The sequence below is a fragment of the Bacillus rossius genome, chromosome 3, assembly GCF_032445375.1.
Source record: "Bacillus rossius redtenbacheri isolate Brsri chromosome 3, Brsri_v3, whole genome shotgun sequence".
Classification (NCBI taxonomy): Eukaryota; Metazoa; Arthropoda; class Insecta; order Phasmatodea; family Bacillidae; genus Bacillus; species Bacillus rossius.
Window position 1 is genome coordinate 99,287,148 of NC_086332.1, and position 15,676 is coordinate 99,302,823.

Consider the following 15,676-nt stretch of genomic DNA (forward strand, 5'->3'; position numbering starts at 1 on the left):
TGATTTTATACTTCCTCTTTTTATCTGTTAGCATCAGGCTGGGTATTTTCGTCTTCATTAGGCCTAGATGTTCTATGTGTTGATTCAAAGTCTTGATTTTGATAACAGGCTGCAGCAAAATCCTCATTTGAGAAAACATTAGGGTTAAATGGGAAGATGCCAGTTATTTCAAAACCCTTAGTTGCTTTCTCAATCGTAGCAACACGACTATAGGCCTTATTAAACAACAAAGCCAATTGATATGGTGTTTTATTCTCATGAATATGTGACTTCATGTAAAGACCACATTCTCGATGGAATGCTGTTTTCAAAGGTCCATAAAATGTTACATCTAATTGTTGGATTTTGTGAGATGTATGTTTAGGTATAGAGACCATATGTATGCCATTGCTTCTGCAGAACTGGTAAGCAGCCAGTGATATGTGGCTACAGTGATTATCAAGTACCAATACCACGGGATTTTCTACACTACAACTTGTGAATTTTTTGAAATGTTCTAAGCATATTAGGAACACCTCTTCAGTCATCCATCCTCATTTTGAACAAACATAAATAGCACCTAGAGGGCCATCTTTTTGGAGAAGGGGAGTCATTCTCTGTCTAGGAATAATGAATATTGGTGGAATATATATTCCTGATGCACTGAAACAACACCCAACTGTGGCATTTTTGCCCCTTTCCCAGCTTGTGGCTGCACCAACCTGTTGTTGGCCTCTTTCTGCAAACACATTACTTGGATGGTGCATGGTGGAGAGACCAGTTTCATCAAAATTAAATAACTTATTTAGTTCAATCATGAATTTAGTGACAATACTTCCATATTTTCATAAAAGCGACCAACCTCCTCCTTGTTGACGGCAGTAATTCTATTTATACTGGTTGCTTCTGGTTTTCGAAGACTGAGTCTGCGGTTTCTTTTCAAAAAATTATACAACCAGTCCTTACCTGTCAAACGACTGTTTACATTAAAATTATGTGCAATTTCATTCTTTTCAGCAAATTCAAATGCCATGCGGCGTATCTCTAAAGGCGTTAGCCCGTAAAAGACCTTTGATAAAAACAAAATGTGGTCTGCAATTTTCTTCTCTTGTTCTTCAGAAAATACTGCTTTCCGCCCTAGAGAAGCTTCCGTGTTGCTACCTGATTTGATGCGTTTTCTCAGAGTAGTGTAGGGAATTCCGTAAGCTCTGGAAGATTTATCTCACCCCTCTCCCTCCAGCAACTGCAGACATGGCAGCCTATAGTGTTCTGCGGACCAGGCAGCTTTATTTGTTTTCCTTTTAAAAATACGTAACATCTGAAATAAATGAAATAGATTCCCTAGTATTGTTTGTAGAATTTTGTAGACAAAGGAATAAACGTAGGCATTTTAGATAGAGGGTCATTCCATGTCAAATCAACACTTTTAATAAAAGTTTTACCTCACCATCTCAGTTTTGATGAAATTTCGCACAGATGTTACCTCCATACAGACTAAAAAATATATAAAATTTTAGAATGATACATCCATCTGTTTTGAAAATATTGCTTTGTAAATTTTCGAAAAAAACACTCAAAAATGCATGACAGGCATATTTTAAAATTACCATAACTCTTCTCAAAATTAAGTTAGAAAGGTGAGACAGGTGTAATTTTGCAGCATTTGGTATGTCCTTTCATGTGATATGTAACACAATAATGTCTAGAAAAAAAGTAATGTTTAAAATTTAAATTTATAATTTTGGATAAGTGCATTATTAATTTTTTTCAAAAAATTCTATAAAATTTTTTGTACAAATTTTAAATTGTCTACAAAGTTTTAAAGCGGAGAGTTAATGGGTTCATAGTAAAATTAATTGGTAATTGTAACCATATTTATAATTTACCCAATTATGATATTTAACAATTTTTATAATTATAATAAGTTATGTTGAAATTATAAACACATAAAATTGATTAAAAATCACTAATAACACAATTGTAATTAATTCTAGTGCTACACTTTGCTTGTCTCTGATACAGGTTTTCAAAGATTAATTCAGACAAGCATCCAGCTACTGGGGATTCCCCTTAATTTGCTTTGGGATTTCCCTTACTTTGGGATTCCCCTAGCTCTGTGATACCCTTGCTTTGCCCTGGGATTCCCCCCTCACTCTTTCAGAGTACTGTACAGTAGTGGTTTTAGTTAGTTTATGCTAGGAGTCTGTATTGTTCTGATGTAGTATCAAAGTTGTTAATACAAGTATCAGTGCTACGCCTATATAAAAAGTAACCATTTGATGTATATTATTAGTGTAGTTTATGCATTCTGAATTGAGAATGTTGATATTTATTTTTAAAAAGGTAATGTGTTCATCATGGTAATGATTGAAACCCTATGAAAAGGTGGGCAGTTTACGGTAAGAAATGGCCCTCAGTGAATCATTTTTGAAGTTACAGTGTTTTAATCCATTAAAAACAAGCAATCACAACATTTGATTTATATTATCAGTGGAGTTTATGCATTCTGAATTGAGAATGTTGATATTTATTTTTAAAAAGGTAATGTGTTCATCATGATAGTGATTGAAACCCAATGAAAAGGTGGGCAGTTTACGGTAAGAAATGGACCTAAGTGAATCATTTTAGAAGTTACAGTGTTTTAATCCATTAAAAAAAAGCAATCACAACATTAAGGAAAAAAGAAAATTTAGGAATGTTAATAGTTGGATGTGCAGTTTGTTTTCTGGATTGCCAAAGGGAGCAAAAATTTGTGATAGCTGTAGAATAGAAATTACAACATTACAAACTGCTGCTGCTGATTCTTCTTCTTCTACTCACCAGGATAACGAATCAAGTTCAGATTCTGATAAAGATCCCAGTTTTTCTGCATCCTCATTGGTGACAGGTTGATTAAATATTTCACTACAAAGGCTAGGAGAATCTCCTATTAATAGGAAAAATTTCAAATCAAAAAGTTATGCAACCAGAAAAATTAAAACAATTGACTCCACAATCAAAAAGGAACTTTTTGAGTTGCCAGATAATTTCTCTGAGGATGATGGTGAAGATTTAGAGGAATCAGTTTAGCAAAACTTCAAAGCCAATTTCTTGAGTTCTAGTAGTAGGAGCAAGAAGTTAATTATATTAACCTGTTTACCACCAAATTGGGGAGTTAGAAAAATAATGCGAAAGTTTGATGCGCCAAACTACATGGTACGACAATAAAAAAAACTCTTGGCTGAAAAAGGAATGTTAGAAAGTCCTAACCCCAAACCAGGCAAACACCTCTCAGAAGATGTAGTTGAAGCTGTCCATTTATTTTATGAAAATGATGAAGTCAGTAGAGCGATGCCTGGTGTTAAAGACTGCGTAACAGTCACTGAACCTAATAAAAATAAATAAAAAATATCAAAAAGACTTATTTTGTGTAATCTGAAAGAGGGATACACTTTATTCAAGGAGAAATATCCAAATATTAAAATTTTTACTTTTTTTTTTTTTTCAAAGTTTTTCAAAATTTGAGGAGCTTTGTCCAATGCATTGTATTTTAGCGGGTTCTAGTGGGACACATGCAGTGTGTGTATGTACAATCCATCAAAATGTCAAATTGATGATTCAAAATGCAAGATTATGTGATTTAACAAATGGAGAATTCAAAACTTACAAACATTGCCTTCCAAAAATGGTATGCAATCCACCAACAATAGATTGCAATATTGGACATTTTACATATTGTCCTGGTACTGCAGCAATACGGACTGTCCTCAAGAAGTCATTTGAAGAGCACCTGATACGAAAGATCACATTTCGGCAGTGGATTTCAGTTGACCGTTGCAATTTACAGACACTGCAAAAATCATCAGCAGATTTCATAGATTTACTCTGTGACAAGCTGTCACTCTTAGTCCGCCACGACTTTATTGCAAAACAACAGACCTCTTTCATGAATCACTTAGAGGAAAATTTAAAAGAATCTGAATTTGCCATCACACTTGACTTTTCAGAAAACTACAGTATGGTTGTACAAGATGAAGCCCAGACTTACCTCTGGACTAAGGGACATGCCACAGTTCACCCGTTTGTGATATATCGATGGTGTTAAGGTAAAACGTTGTAACCCTCAAATTGGGCGAAAATGAGATATTATGATGGAAACACTTATTTACTATGGTTTTATAGGTAGGTAAAATGCTGTAACCCTACAATGAATAACATGGTAGATATACACTTTTATAATTTGGGGTAACCCTCACTAAGTGTATTTTCAGTGTGGTAAAATGATGTAAGCCTCATGCTTGTGGGTTACATCATTTTACTTCCACGAGTTATATTACACAAATATTTGTTGCGATGGTTACGGCATTATGTATTGTAGGTAAAGTTATCAGACTTCATATTACAATTACTTTTACTTCCATGGAGCCATAGTGTTCACAGTGTGAGTAAAGTCAACTGTTTCCTCTTAGTTGTGAGCATTGTTTTCTTATGCTTTAATCTATGGACAGCAGTTGATTGTTATTGATTACAGTAAACTCTCGCAAATCCGTGGGTGTCGGGGATTTATGACCTTCGGATTTTTGAAAACTTCGGATTTTTGAAAAATTTTCATTAAAATACAAAAAAAAATTCTAAAAGATAAGATGGTAGTCAATGAACATGTAATACTACCACAGGACGTCATAATAAACAAGACACTTGAGAAGTTAACAGAATGGTACGTAAGCAATACCAGTATAGTCCATTCATAGTAAATGAAGCACCCGAGAAATTTTTTTTCCTGAAAATTTACAGCCTGGCCTGATTAAATTTAACACACCCATTTGTTCAAGTTCGTAGTAAATTGTGTAAAAAGTAATTTAAAGTCATCTTAAATTAAATTAATGGCACCCGAAGTCGTACTTTGATGTGAAAGAGCTAGGCGTAGCAATGTGGCGTGCGCTGAAACGGGAAGCCCCTTGATAAGGGGAAGTGAATTTAGGAGGGGCGGGAGAGAGAAGCGATACGTAGCTGGCAAGAGACTCAAGGCCACTCCCTCACAGACACACGGCCAGTCCAGTTAAACTAAAGAGAAACGGGAGAAATAAAAAAAAATCATTAGTTAATTGTACACTAGAACCATCAAAAAATCTGAAATTTTGGCACAAAACAAAAATAATCGGGGAAAAAATGGTAAAACTCACAATAAAAGCTTATACAAAGCTATTATTTAACATGCAGCATATATTTTGTGTTGGTTTATAGTGCACTTACTAATGTTCGTATAAGAAGAGAAAAAAAATTGGACAGTCCGTTTAAAAACACGGCAGCAGTAGCTTGTGCGACGTAAGTGGGAGTGCGAGAATCTCGTCTAGACAGGCTGGCGGCTGCAAAGGCAGCGGATGCATGACGTCATACGGCTTACCTCTCCCTCCCAGACAACAAACCATCTCTCTCCCTCTCTCCAGCCCTCTAGCCATTTTCTGCGTGTGAAACTGTCAACATCCTTCCTCCCCTACTCCACACTGCATGCGACGAAAGCCAGGTTGTATAGTCCATTCCCGGTAAAATGAACATTTTTTTAAGGCCCCCCCACGGCAGCCATTTACCGTTAATTTTTTGATACAATTTGTTTGTTAGTTACAGAACATTATTTCTGCTGGAAAATCTCTGAAACTTCAAAATTTCTTTAATGGAAAAATTTAGCAGGGCGGTTAGAGTATTTATTTTTACCGCAAATGAACTATACTCACCTTCCCTCCGGCCAGCATTCCCGGCGTGTGACGCATGACAACTACAGTCGTGTGCCGCGCACAGCTAGGAAACTTGTCACTGGCAACATGTTTCACACACTGACACACGGTGCCCAGAGCTTCAGGAAAACCTACGCGATTTCCAACCTACTCTAAATATCCGACTGGAGTCTGTTTACGAAAAGCATTTAAGAATTTGCTAATGCCCAACTGGTTTTTTTTATATCGGATTAAGAGGAGTTAAAATGGCTAAAAGGCATGGTTTTGAAGTTTTAGGTGTAAAAAACCGTTAAAAAATTTCTTGAAAGCACCAGAGGAAAAGGCATTACACCTTTATCTTTATTTTCCCGCCATATAATGTTACGGTCACCGCTCAAATTTCACAGTTATCTGACGGGAACGAGATGACTGCGCGCCAGTTCAGAGCCTTTTACCGCGCTATAAATATCAGTGAGCGTCGCTCTTATCATCCACTGAGAATAGTGATACATACATCTAAACAGTAACGATCATGTCACTTCGGAAATACCCCGGATTTCTGAGAACTTCGGATTCTCGGGCCACGGACTGGCGAGAGTTTACTGTATTAATGTTTGGAAATTTGTCTAGTTATTGAGAATGTCGGTTAGAACATTAAAGATTCTAGAATTAGCGAAACAGATATCTGGAAGTAAGTATGATAACAATTTGCTTGTGCATCAAAACGAAGATTCGTCGAGTACTGATGCGAATCGTATAATCATGCATCGTAATAATGAAGAGGTTATTGAAGTGCGTGATCAAATTGTTCTAAACCCTGGAAATGTAGAAAATAGTGTGCGTGAAAGTGAAAATGTGACTTATAATCCAGATGTAACTATTTTTGAAGGTAAAACGAATACTGATGTTACTAAGAGTCATAGCAATAGCCTACTGCAGTGCAAAAAAGTAGATGTGGAAACTCATCTTGAAACTCAACAGAACTGCATTCATTTAATTGAAAATGAAAGTGGTTGCTCAAAAGAAGTTGTCGAGACAGTTGAATGTAGGTCAATACAAACACTTAAACTAAATAAGCAACAAATGTTGGTTATTACAGAAGATATAAACAATAAAATTGATTCTACAAACCTACTAGGTGCCACTTCTAGTCACAGTGTACAAATTATGCAGGATGCAAACAAATTTAGTAAAGAAGGAATAGAAACTGAGTTAGAAAACGTTGTTGGTAACAGAGGGACACGCAAACATAAAAATCCACCAAATGCAGTAGTACAAAAACTTAAGAAGGTAAAGGGAGAATCGTACATTAGTAAAACAAGAAAAGAAATGCCTTCAAAATGGACCCATGCGCACACGGTAAATGCCAAAATAAATGTAGTGCAAAGTTTGAAGGTGAACGGCAGCATCTTTTTAACATGTTCAGGTCATTAGACAGCTATGCTCAAATAAGTTTCATACTCGCCTGCGTAAAAGAAGATGGAAAACAACGTGTCTACACAAAAGAAGAGCAAAGTAGACGTACCAGAACACTCACGTATTCCCTGCCAAAAGGAGAAGGAAGAAGCAAAGTGTGCCAACAGTTCATCTTGAGTACTCTAGACATAAGCCAGAGAATGATTCAGTATACTTTTGATAATAAAACTCACATACATACACCAAAACTAGATGGAAGGGGCAAGAAAGCACCACCAAACAAGACACCACAGGAGAGAAGAGAGATAGTAGAACAATTTATAAAATCACTTCCAGCTGTGCCGTCCCATTATTGTCGGCAGAGCACCAACAGACTTTATCTTCCTGTGGAGTTTAAGAACACGACCAATGTGTACAGATTATACAGTACTTATGCTAAGGATCATAATATTACTCCTGTAAAAGAACATGTTTTCAAGGACATTTGGCGTACAGATTTTAACATAGGAATACACTGCCCAAAAAAAGACAAATGTGTAATGTGTGAGAAGAACAAGAATGTAGAAAATGGAGTAAGTGACTCAGTTATGGCTAGGCTTTTGAGTGACAAAGATCTAGCAAAAAAAGCATTCGCATCTGATCAAACACGTGCACGAGAAGACCAATCGTTTGTGTGTGTGTCATTCGATTTACAGAAGGTGTTAAACACACCACACGGGGAAAAAAATATGCTTCTGTATTACAGTAGGAAGTATGCAGTGTATAATCTAACCTTCTACGAAAGCAGTACAAGAGAAGGCTACTGTTACTTGTGGGGAGAAAGTGACGGGAAGAGGGAGCAAATGAAATTTGTTCTGTAATATTTCAGTACTTGTCTACTGTAGATGACAGAGGAATTGTTAAAGAAGTGTCCCTGTATTGTGACAGCTGTCCTGGCCAAAACAAAAACAGGCAAATATGGGCTATGTTATTCAAATTTTTGAAAACATCTACAAGTATTGTGTCTTTAAGCATCTGCTATCTTATTCCAGGACATACATACATGCCAGTGGACTCTGTACATGCATGTATTGAAACTTGCAACAGAAAGAAAACTATTTGGGCCCCATCGGAATGGCCTACAGTAATAACAAACAGTAGAATTACACCTCGGCCGTACAATGTTGTAGTACTTTCTCACAGAGAATTTAGAAATTGGAAGGAGTATCAAGAAGCAGTATTACCAGACTCTAAAACCAAAAGTTTGGAGGGAAGTCGAATAATGATTAGAGAAGTTACTAAGGTGAGATTGTACAAAGGGAACAACATTGTTGATGTCTATACATCCTTTGATGAACAGAAGCCAGTGCATCTGACAATGCACGAAAAAAGAGGTCGAGTAAATGACTCGTCAATGCCTAAATTAATGTACCCTGCTCGAGTGCCTATTTCTATGGCCAAGTATAAGGACCTTAATAATTTGTGTTCAAAAGGGGTAATACCAAGTAGGTACCATCACGAGTACAAATCACTTCCCAAGAGAAATGATGTTCCAGACTGTCTAAATGAGACTGATGAAGAAGACGATGTGAACACTAGTGGTTAAATGACGCAACTATAACCGGACAGTGGACACATTGGTCGTTTAAATAGTGATAATTGTTCTGAAGTTTATACTATTGCAATGCCATTTGTTTTATAAAACTTCTTTGTTATATTATCACAACAAATACATGGGAGTATTCTTTAATTGTCTTTATGTTACATTAAAAAATGAGGTTTGTATCATGATGTCTGTGTTAACCCTCATCTCACCTAGAGGTGAAATGCAGTAACCCTCTATTTTTTTGTTTTTTAATTAATTCAAAAACCTTTTACACATTTTTTATATGCAAAACATGCACCAATTGAGTCAACATAATAAAATGTTTAATCTCCAACCCAAAAGATCCACTAAAGTTCCTTTAATTCAAAGATAACTGTTTTTTTGTTCTCCTGAAAAGTTTGTCAAATGTGGGTTACAGCATTTTACCTTAACACCATCGATATTATAAAGGAGAAAAAAGAATTGAACATTTGAACTACGTTTTAATTTCTGACTGCCTAGAGCACAATACAGTTGCTGTTTACACATTTGAAAGAAATTTGGTTGCTTTTTTGATTACAAAATTTAAAAATGTTCCTCATAAGTTTTTTTACTTTTCAGATGGGTCTGCTGCCCAATATAAAAATAAGAAAAATTTCATCAATTTGTGTTTTCACAAGCAAGACTTCAACATATCAGCTGAATGGCATTTTTCAGCCACAGCTCACGGTAAAGAGCCTTGCGATGGAGTTGGAGGTACGGTTAAGAGATTAGCAGCTAAAGCTAGCTTGCAAACCAGATCTTGACCTCTTTCCAGCTTTATGAATGGGCAGTAGAAAATATTTCTGGTATTAATTTAATTTTCACTACACAAGAGATTACATAGTCAGAAATATTTTTAAAGGATCATTTCAATCAGGCAATTACCATCCAAGGAACTCAGCAATATCATGCTTTTATACCTGTTGACTCAAGCACATCAAAAATTACTGTGCTACACATTCATCACAAGTAACTGTTACAAGATCACTAGACAAACCGCAAATAGGAGACGTAAAGAGCTATACTGAAGTTGTATATGACAAGAACTGATGGCTAGCTTATGTTATGGAGAAAAACGAAGAAATTAATGAAGTGAAAGTAACATTTCTCCACCCTTTTCTTATCCAGGGAAACCAGATGTATTATGGATTCCTCTCACATGTGTTATGTACAGTAAATCCTGTGACACCAACTGGAAGAATTTATGTGCTATCTGAAAATGACACTTTAAAAACCAATGAGGAATTTTTCAAGTACTGTAATTGAAAATGGCAATCAAAAATCTGAGTTTCCTTTCTTCAATTTATTTCTCATTTTAAATTATTGTGCAGGGGAATCTTGCATATCTTTGGCTCCAGGGAGTAAGAGTATAAGTCAAAATATTGAATTTTTTTTTTTTCGGATATTAGTATTTTTTAAGTAGCCGACTATGTGTGTCTAAGAGTATAAGTCTCTACTGTACTTTGTTTCCAGTGTAATAACGATTTGAACCTAACAGTCCAAGAGAAATAAAGTTCATTATGTTGGGTGTAAGAGTACAAGTCAACTTATACTGTTACACCCAAGTCAAAATTATGTTGGGTGTAAGAGTACAAGTCAACTTATACTGTTACACCCAAGTCAAAATTATGTTGGTACTGTTGCTTGTTTACTGACTTATACTATTGGGAACAACTTCTCCCAGCTGTTGGTTGTGGTTAGAATTTAACTTATAAAGTTATAACAATAGTAGAAGATTCTGCGTTATTTTTCACTATTCCTCTGATTTTTACATTATAATGTATAGTGTGTAGGAGAAATAATGTATAGCAGAGGAAAAAAACTTGTTGAACTTGTAAAAACGAAAATAGCTAAAGAGAATACCTCCAGTTTAAATGCAGGTAAGTGCTAATTAAATTTAGTGTGGTACTCCATTTATGTCTGTAACTGCAGTAAAATCTTTTGCATTATTACTTTTGTCTTTTATTTTATTTCAGATGTGATTGAAAATGTGAAAGACATACCTGTTGTAACAAACGACCGAATTGAGGTTAGGGACGATATAGATGAGAAAGGAACTGTGAATATCGCGGAATACTGGTCAGGTAAGGACAAAAGTTATGTTGCTTTTATAGTGCAGTTATTCTCATGTTATGATAGTGCCCATATTTTATTTGTTTATTTATTGCAGAAAGAAAAACAAACGAGGACGATCATGTCTTTGTTCAAGATACTAGGAACACAATTTCGAATGGTATGGATGAAGAAATTTCTAATGTGACTGAAGAACAACTCGTTAATGTTGATGGCACACAGCTACCAAACACCTCATCATACAATTGGGAACTTGATGAAGTTTTATTTGAAGTTGTTGTTGAGGACACAGGCCTTGCAAGTAAGTTACATAGTATGAGTTGGCATGTAAGCGTAGATGTAAAACTATTATTATATTGTAGTCTTTGGCTTTATTGTGTGGTTATACTTACGTCATTATTTTTATGTGTAGGTAATAATGAAGATGGAAGTTTGACAGTGCTCCAACCAATGGTTATTGAAGACATTGCAGATGCAAATAACAGAAATAAAGAAAATGAACCACATTATGAACAGAGTGAATTTTCCTATGATGTTGTTGATGAGGACAGAGGCCTTGAAAATACGCGGAACACATGGGCAGGTAAGAGAGTTGATACAAAACTAATCATTCGTTTAAAAGTCATTGGCATTATTGTGTGCTTGTAGCTAAAATAATTGTTTTACTTATAGGTAATAATGGAGATGGAAGTTTGACAGTGCTCCATCCAATGGTTACTGAAGACATTGCAGAAGTAAATATTGATAATGGAGAAATTGATCCAGATTATGAACCGATAGAAGAGAAAAGCTCAAGTGAAGATGATGTTTCCGTTAATGTTCCTCGCCAGAGGAAGGCTGGTCTCGGAGAAAAAGAAGACAATACACAAACAATTGAAGCTGAAGTGAAAAAATGTAGGTTTTCAAGAGCAAGAAAAAGAGAAAAGTGTGTAAACCGTAACAGAGGGGTGTCATACACAACTTTAAGCGGTAAAGTTGTCAAAGCTAGAGTAATGAAACCTCTTAGAGACTGTCGAGCAGAATGTAGAAAGAGACTTCCTGAAGACATAAGAGAAAGTATTTTTAAAGAATATTGGTCTCTTGGTAGTAGAGACAGGAGAGTAGCATATGTTGCCAGCCTTGTTGATACTATGGAAACCAAAACATCAAGAAAAAGAGCTTACAATCCTGATAAAGAGAAATTTAGAATGGTTACACATACGTTTCATTTTAAGATAAATGGGAAAAGAGAAAAAGTTTGTAGGGGATGTTTTATGAACACATTAGATGAGACACAAATGTTTGTAACTCTTGCAATCACCAACAGAAGTACCTCTACATCTGGTATCACACAGCAGGACAACAGGGGAAAAACATCACCTGGTAATGCAATTTCTGATGAACGACTGGATGAGGTTCGAAGGCATATACAATCATTCCCTTCTTACGAATCTCATTACACGCGAAGAACAAACAACAAGAAGTATCTTCCTTCTTTTCTGGATTTGAATACTATGTTCTCATTTTACAAAGAATCAACTTCTAATCCTGTGGGGCGTACTGTATATACTAGGGAGTTTAAGTCCTTGGGACTAGCCTTTAAAGCACCAAAAGTAGACACTTGTCATAGGTGTGACACATTACAAATGAAAGTGAAGCTAGCGAGTGGTGCAGAAGAAGAAGATATAAAACAGGAAATATCTGTGCATCATGCAGAAGCTGATAAAGCATACCTACAGAAAGATCTCGACAAGAAAACTGCTAAAGATGATCCTAGCAAAAGGTGTTTTACGTTCGACTTACAACAATGTTTGCCCACACCTTTTGTTCAGTCGTCTGTGTCTTTTTACAAAAGACAGCTCTGGACGTATAATTTAACTATGCACGAAACTAGTAAACCATCTGTTCGTTGTTATATGTGGCATGAAGGCGAAGGTGCTCGTGGAGCAAATCAAGTTGCCACATGTGTATTGAGAGAGCTTTCTGAGTTACCTGAAGATGTAACGCACATTATTTTATATTCAGATACATGTGGCGGCCAGAACCGTAACTCGCATGTAGCAGCAATGTTTCTGTATTTGATGCAACAGAAATGTAATCTTCAGTTGGTGGACCATAAATTTATGGTGAGTGGGCATAGTCATATGGAATGTGACACAGACCATGCACTTATAGAAAAGCAGAAGAAAAAACTGCGCTTCACTGTGTCACACCCCCATGACTGGTACCAGCTTGTCAGAACTGTTGGAAGGAAAAACAAATTTGAAGTTGTAGAACTTAATCATCAGGACTTCCTCAATTTTGCTGAGCTGTACAAAACTAGTCTCTTTCTTAGAAAGAAGGATAGTTCAGGAGAACCCTTCAAGTGGACTGAGATGAGATGGCTCAGATACACTCAAGAACGACGAGTGATTCAATTTAAGAACACACTTGATGAAGACGCACCTTTCAGAGAAATTTGTTTAAAACGACGGAACCGCAGTCCAGATGAGCTGTTACATCCAAAGAAATGTTATAACTCCACACTTGCCATTTCCAAAGAGAAAAAGAAGGATCTCTTGGAGCTGTTGCCATTGATAGACACAGTTTTTCACAGCTTTTATTTAAACTTGAAAACTACTGTGGATGCAAGAGATGTACTTCCTGATATAGAGGAATTCAATGAATGAATATTTTTGCACTTTCCGGAGCTTTACCTTCCAAAGGTTTTTGTAATAAGTATACGAATGTTGTCAATTAATCATTTTCTTAGCAAAAAAGTGTCATCTAATTTAAGAAAACCTGCAATATTCTCACCAGTATAAGTCATGTAATTAATGGTCTTAAGAGTACATGTCTTTAAACCTGCAGTGTTCTCACCAGTATAAGTCATGTAAATGATGGGCCCTAACAGTACATGTCATTTATTTAATCTTTAGCAATAAAGAAAGAAATATTGTTGTTGTAAAATGCTAATAAATCATTTACTAAGCATATGTAGCCATTTGGTTTATTTAAAATAATGGAAATTTGATATTGTCACTAATTTAAAATCTTTAAACCTCTCTCCTGAAAAATAGAAGTTTTTGACTTATACTATTACTCCCTGGAGCAATAGATATATTGTACTTCAGCATAAAGTATTTCTCATTTTAAATTAAATTCCCTGTAAAATTTAATTTAAAAATTGTTCAGTTTAAGATACTTTCAGTGTACAGAATATAATTATCTGATTTTTTTTAGTGTATTTTACTGTATTCTGTTATGCTTTCCTTTGCTGCCAACATTTAATCTGAGATTTGACAAAAAGGGCCTTTGTTTTCAATTAATTTTACTATGAACCCATTAACTCTCCACTTTGAAACTTTGTAGACAATTTTATATTTGTACAAAAAAATTAAAAATGCACATATTCCAAAATTTTAATTTTAAGTTTTAAAAATTATTTAGAAAATAATTTTTTTTCTAGACATTATTGTGTCACATATCACATGAAAGGCCATGCCAAATGCTGCAAAATGACACCTGTCTCACCTTTCTAACTTAATTTGGAGAAGAGTTATGGTAATTTTAAAATATGCCTGTAGTGCGATTTTGAGCGTTTTTTCGAAAATTTACAAAGCAATATTTTCAAAACGGATGTATATGTCATTCTAAAATTTTATATATTTGTTAGTCTGTATGAAGGTAACATCTGTGCAAAATTTCATCAAAACCTGAGATGGTGAGGTAAAATGGGTGTGTTAATTTGACATGGAATGACCCTAGACACACAGAAGCTATCAGTACCAGCAACAAAACTTCATATTTTATGCAAAGAAAATTAACCAAATATGCTTATTCATCTGAAGTCTACTTCGCGAAAAATGCATATTTGCTATTTTGAGTTTTTTCACAGGAGACACTTCTTAACATTTTTTATCACACTAAACATCTATAAGTTGAACTTTGTTAGTATATAATTAGGTGTTTTACCACAAACAACTTCTGTAAGCAGTTTTATCTTATATATAAATGATGTACCTATGAAATGTGAATTATATATCTATTAAAATATTTGTAAAACTTAGCATAATATAATTTTCTTAAAATTAAATAAGTTGTAAAGGTTTCGTATTTAATTTCAGGTGGGGAAATGGGGCTCACTTGGGTAATGGGAACCACAACTGAGCCCCATAACCCCTCGACGCCATGTCATGTTTAACCTAGACAGCAATAGTTACCTACCTGCTAAGAAAGTCGGTTTTTCTTTCACACGTGCCTGTCCTTAAAAGAAAATAGATAGTAACCAAATAAAAACTGAAACATTTCGCTCAGTAAAATGAGACTTGCCTTCTAAGAGAAGAAGGACTTCAACTAGAAAAAATATGCACGATTTACAAAAATCATCACAAACAGGCGCGTACGTACAGCTTGGCAGCCATCTTTCCACTACAGAATAAACACTAGTCACTAGGTGGCAGCACTAGACGAAGCGGAAAATTGTCATTAGTTTCTCTTACAAAGACGCGGGCCCAATTACCCACTGGGCCTCATTCCCCACTGGGCCTCATTCCCCCACTCTCCCCTATATATAATATATATGTGTGTGTGTGTGTGAAATACAGTTATACAGTGTTGCTTCTCCGCCACCATAGATAAGTGTAGATTTGCATCAATTTTCTGCGTAAATAGGCCCTAAATCAAAAACATTTTAGAATTTATGTGACAGATAAAATATTTACTAATTAAATTACCATTTCAAATTTTCTGTAACAAACCTCGGAATTTAACAAATTACACAATACAGTAGAATCCCGCTGGAACGACCCCTCACGGTTCCCGAAAAAACGGTCGTACTTACGGAAGGGTAGTTCCAGAGAATTTGGGCAATTTTTGGCCAATTTCCCTCCCCCCCCAACCCAAACCCCCCTGGCCGTTTCATGGAAAGAACCGTCCTTTATTTGGGCAGCTT

General features: G+C 35.6%; 1 protein-coding gene across 1 annotated transcript; it reads left to right on the forward strand.

Annotated features, from left to right (window-relative positions):
* Window positions 1–9,313: 9,313 nt before the first annotated feature.
* Window positions 9,314–15,468, forward strand: LOC134531072 (uncharacterized). Its single transcript, XM_063366600.1, has 2 exons — window positions 9,314–10,775; window positions 10,862–15,468. Exon 2 carries the CDS (start codon window positions 11,475–11,477, stop codon window positions 13,410–13,412), a length of 1,938 nt encoding a protein of 645 aa, XP_063222670.1. The 5' UTR covers window positions 9,314–10,775; window positions 10,862–11,474; the 3' UTR covers window positions 13,413–15,468.
* The last annotated feature ends 208 nt before the right edge of the window (window positions 15,469–15,676 follow it).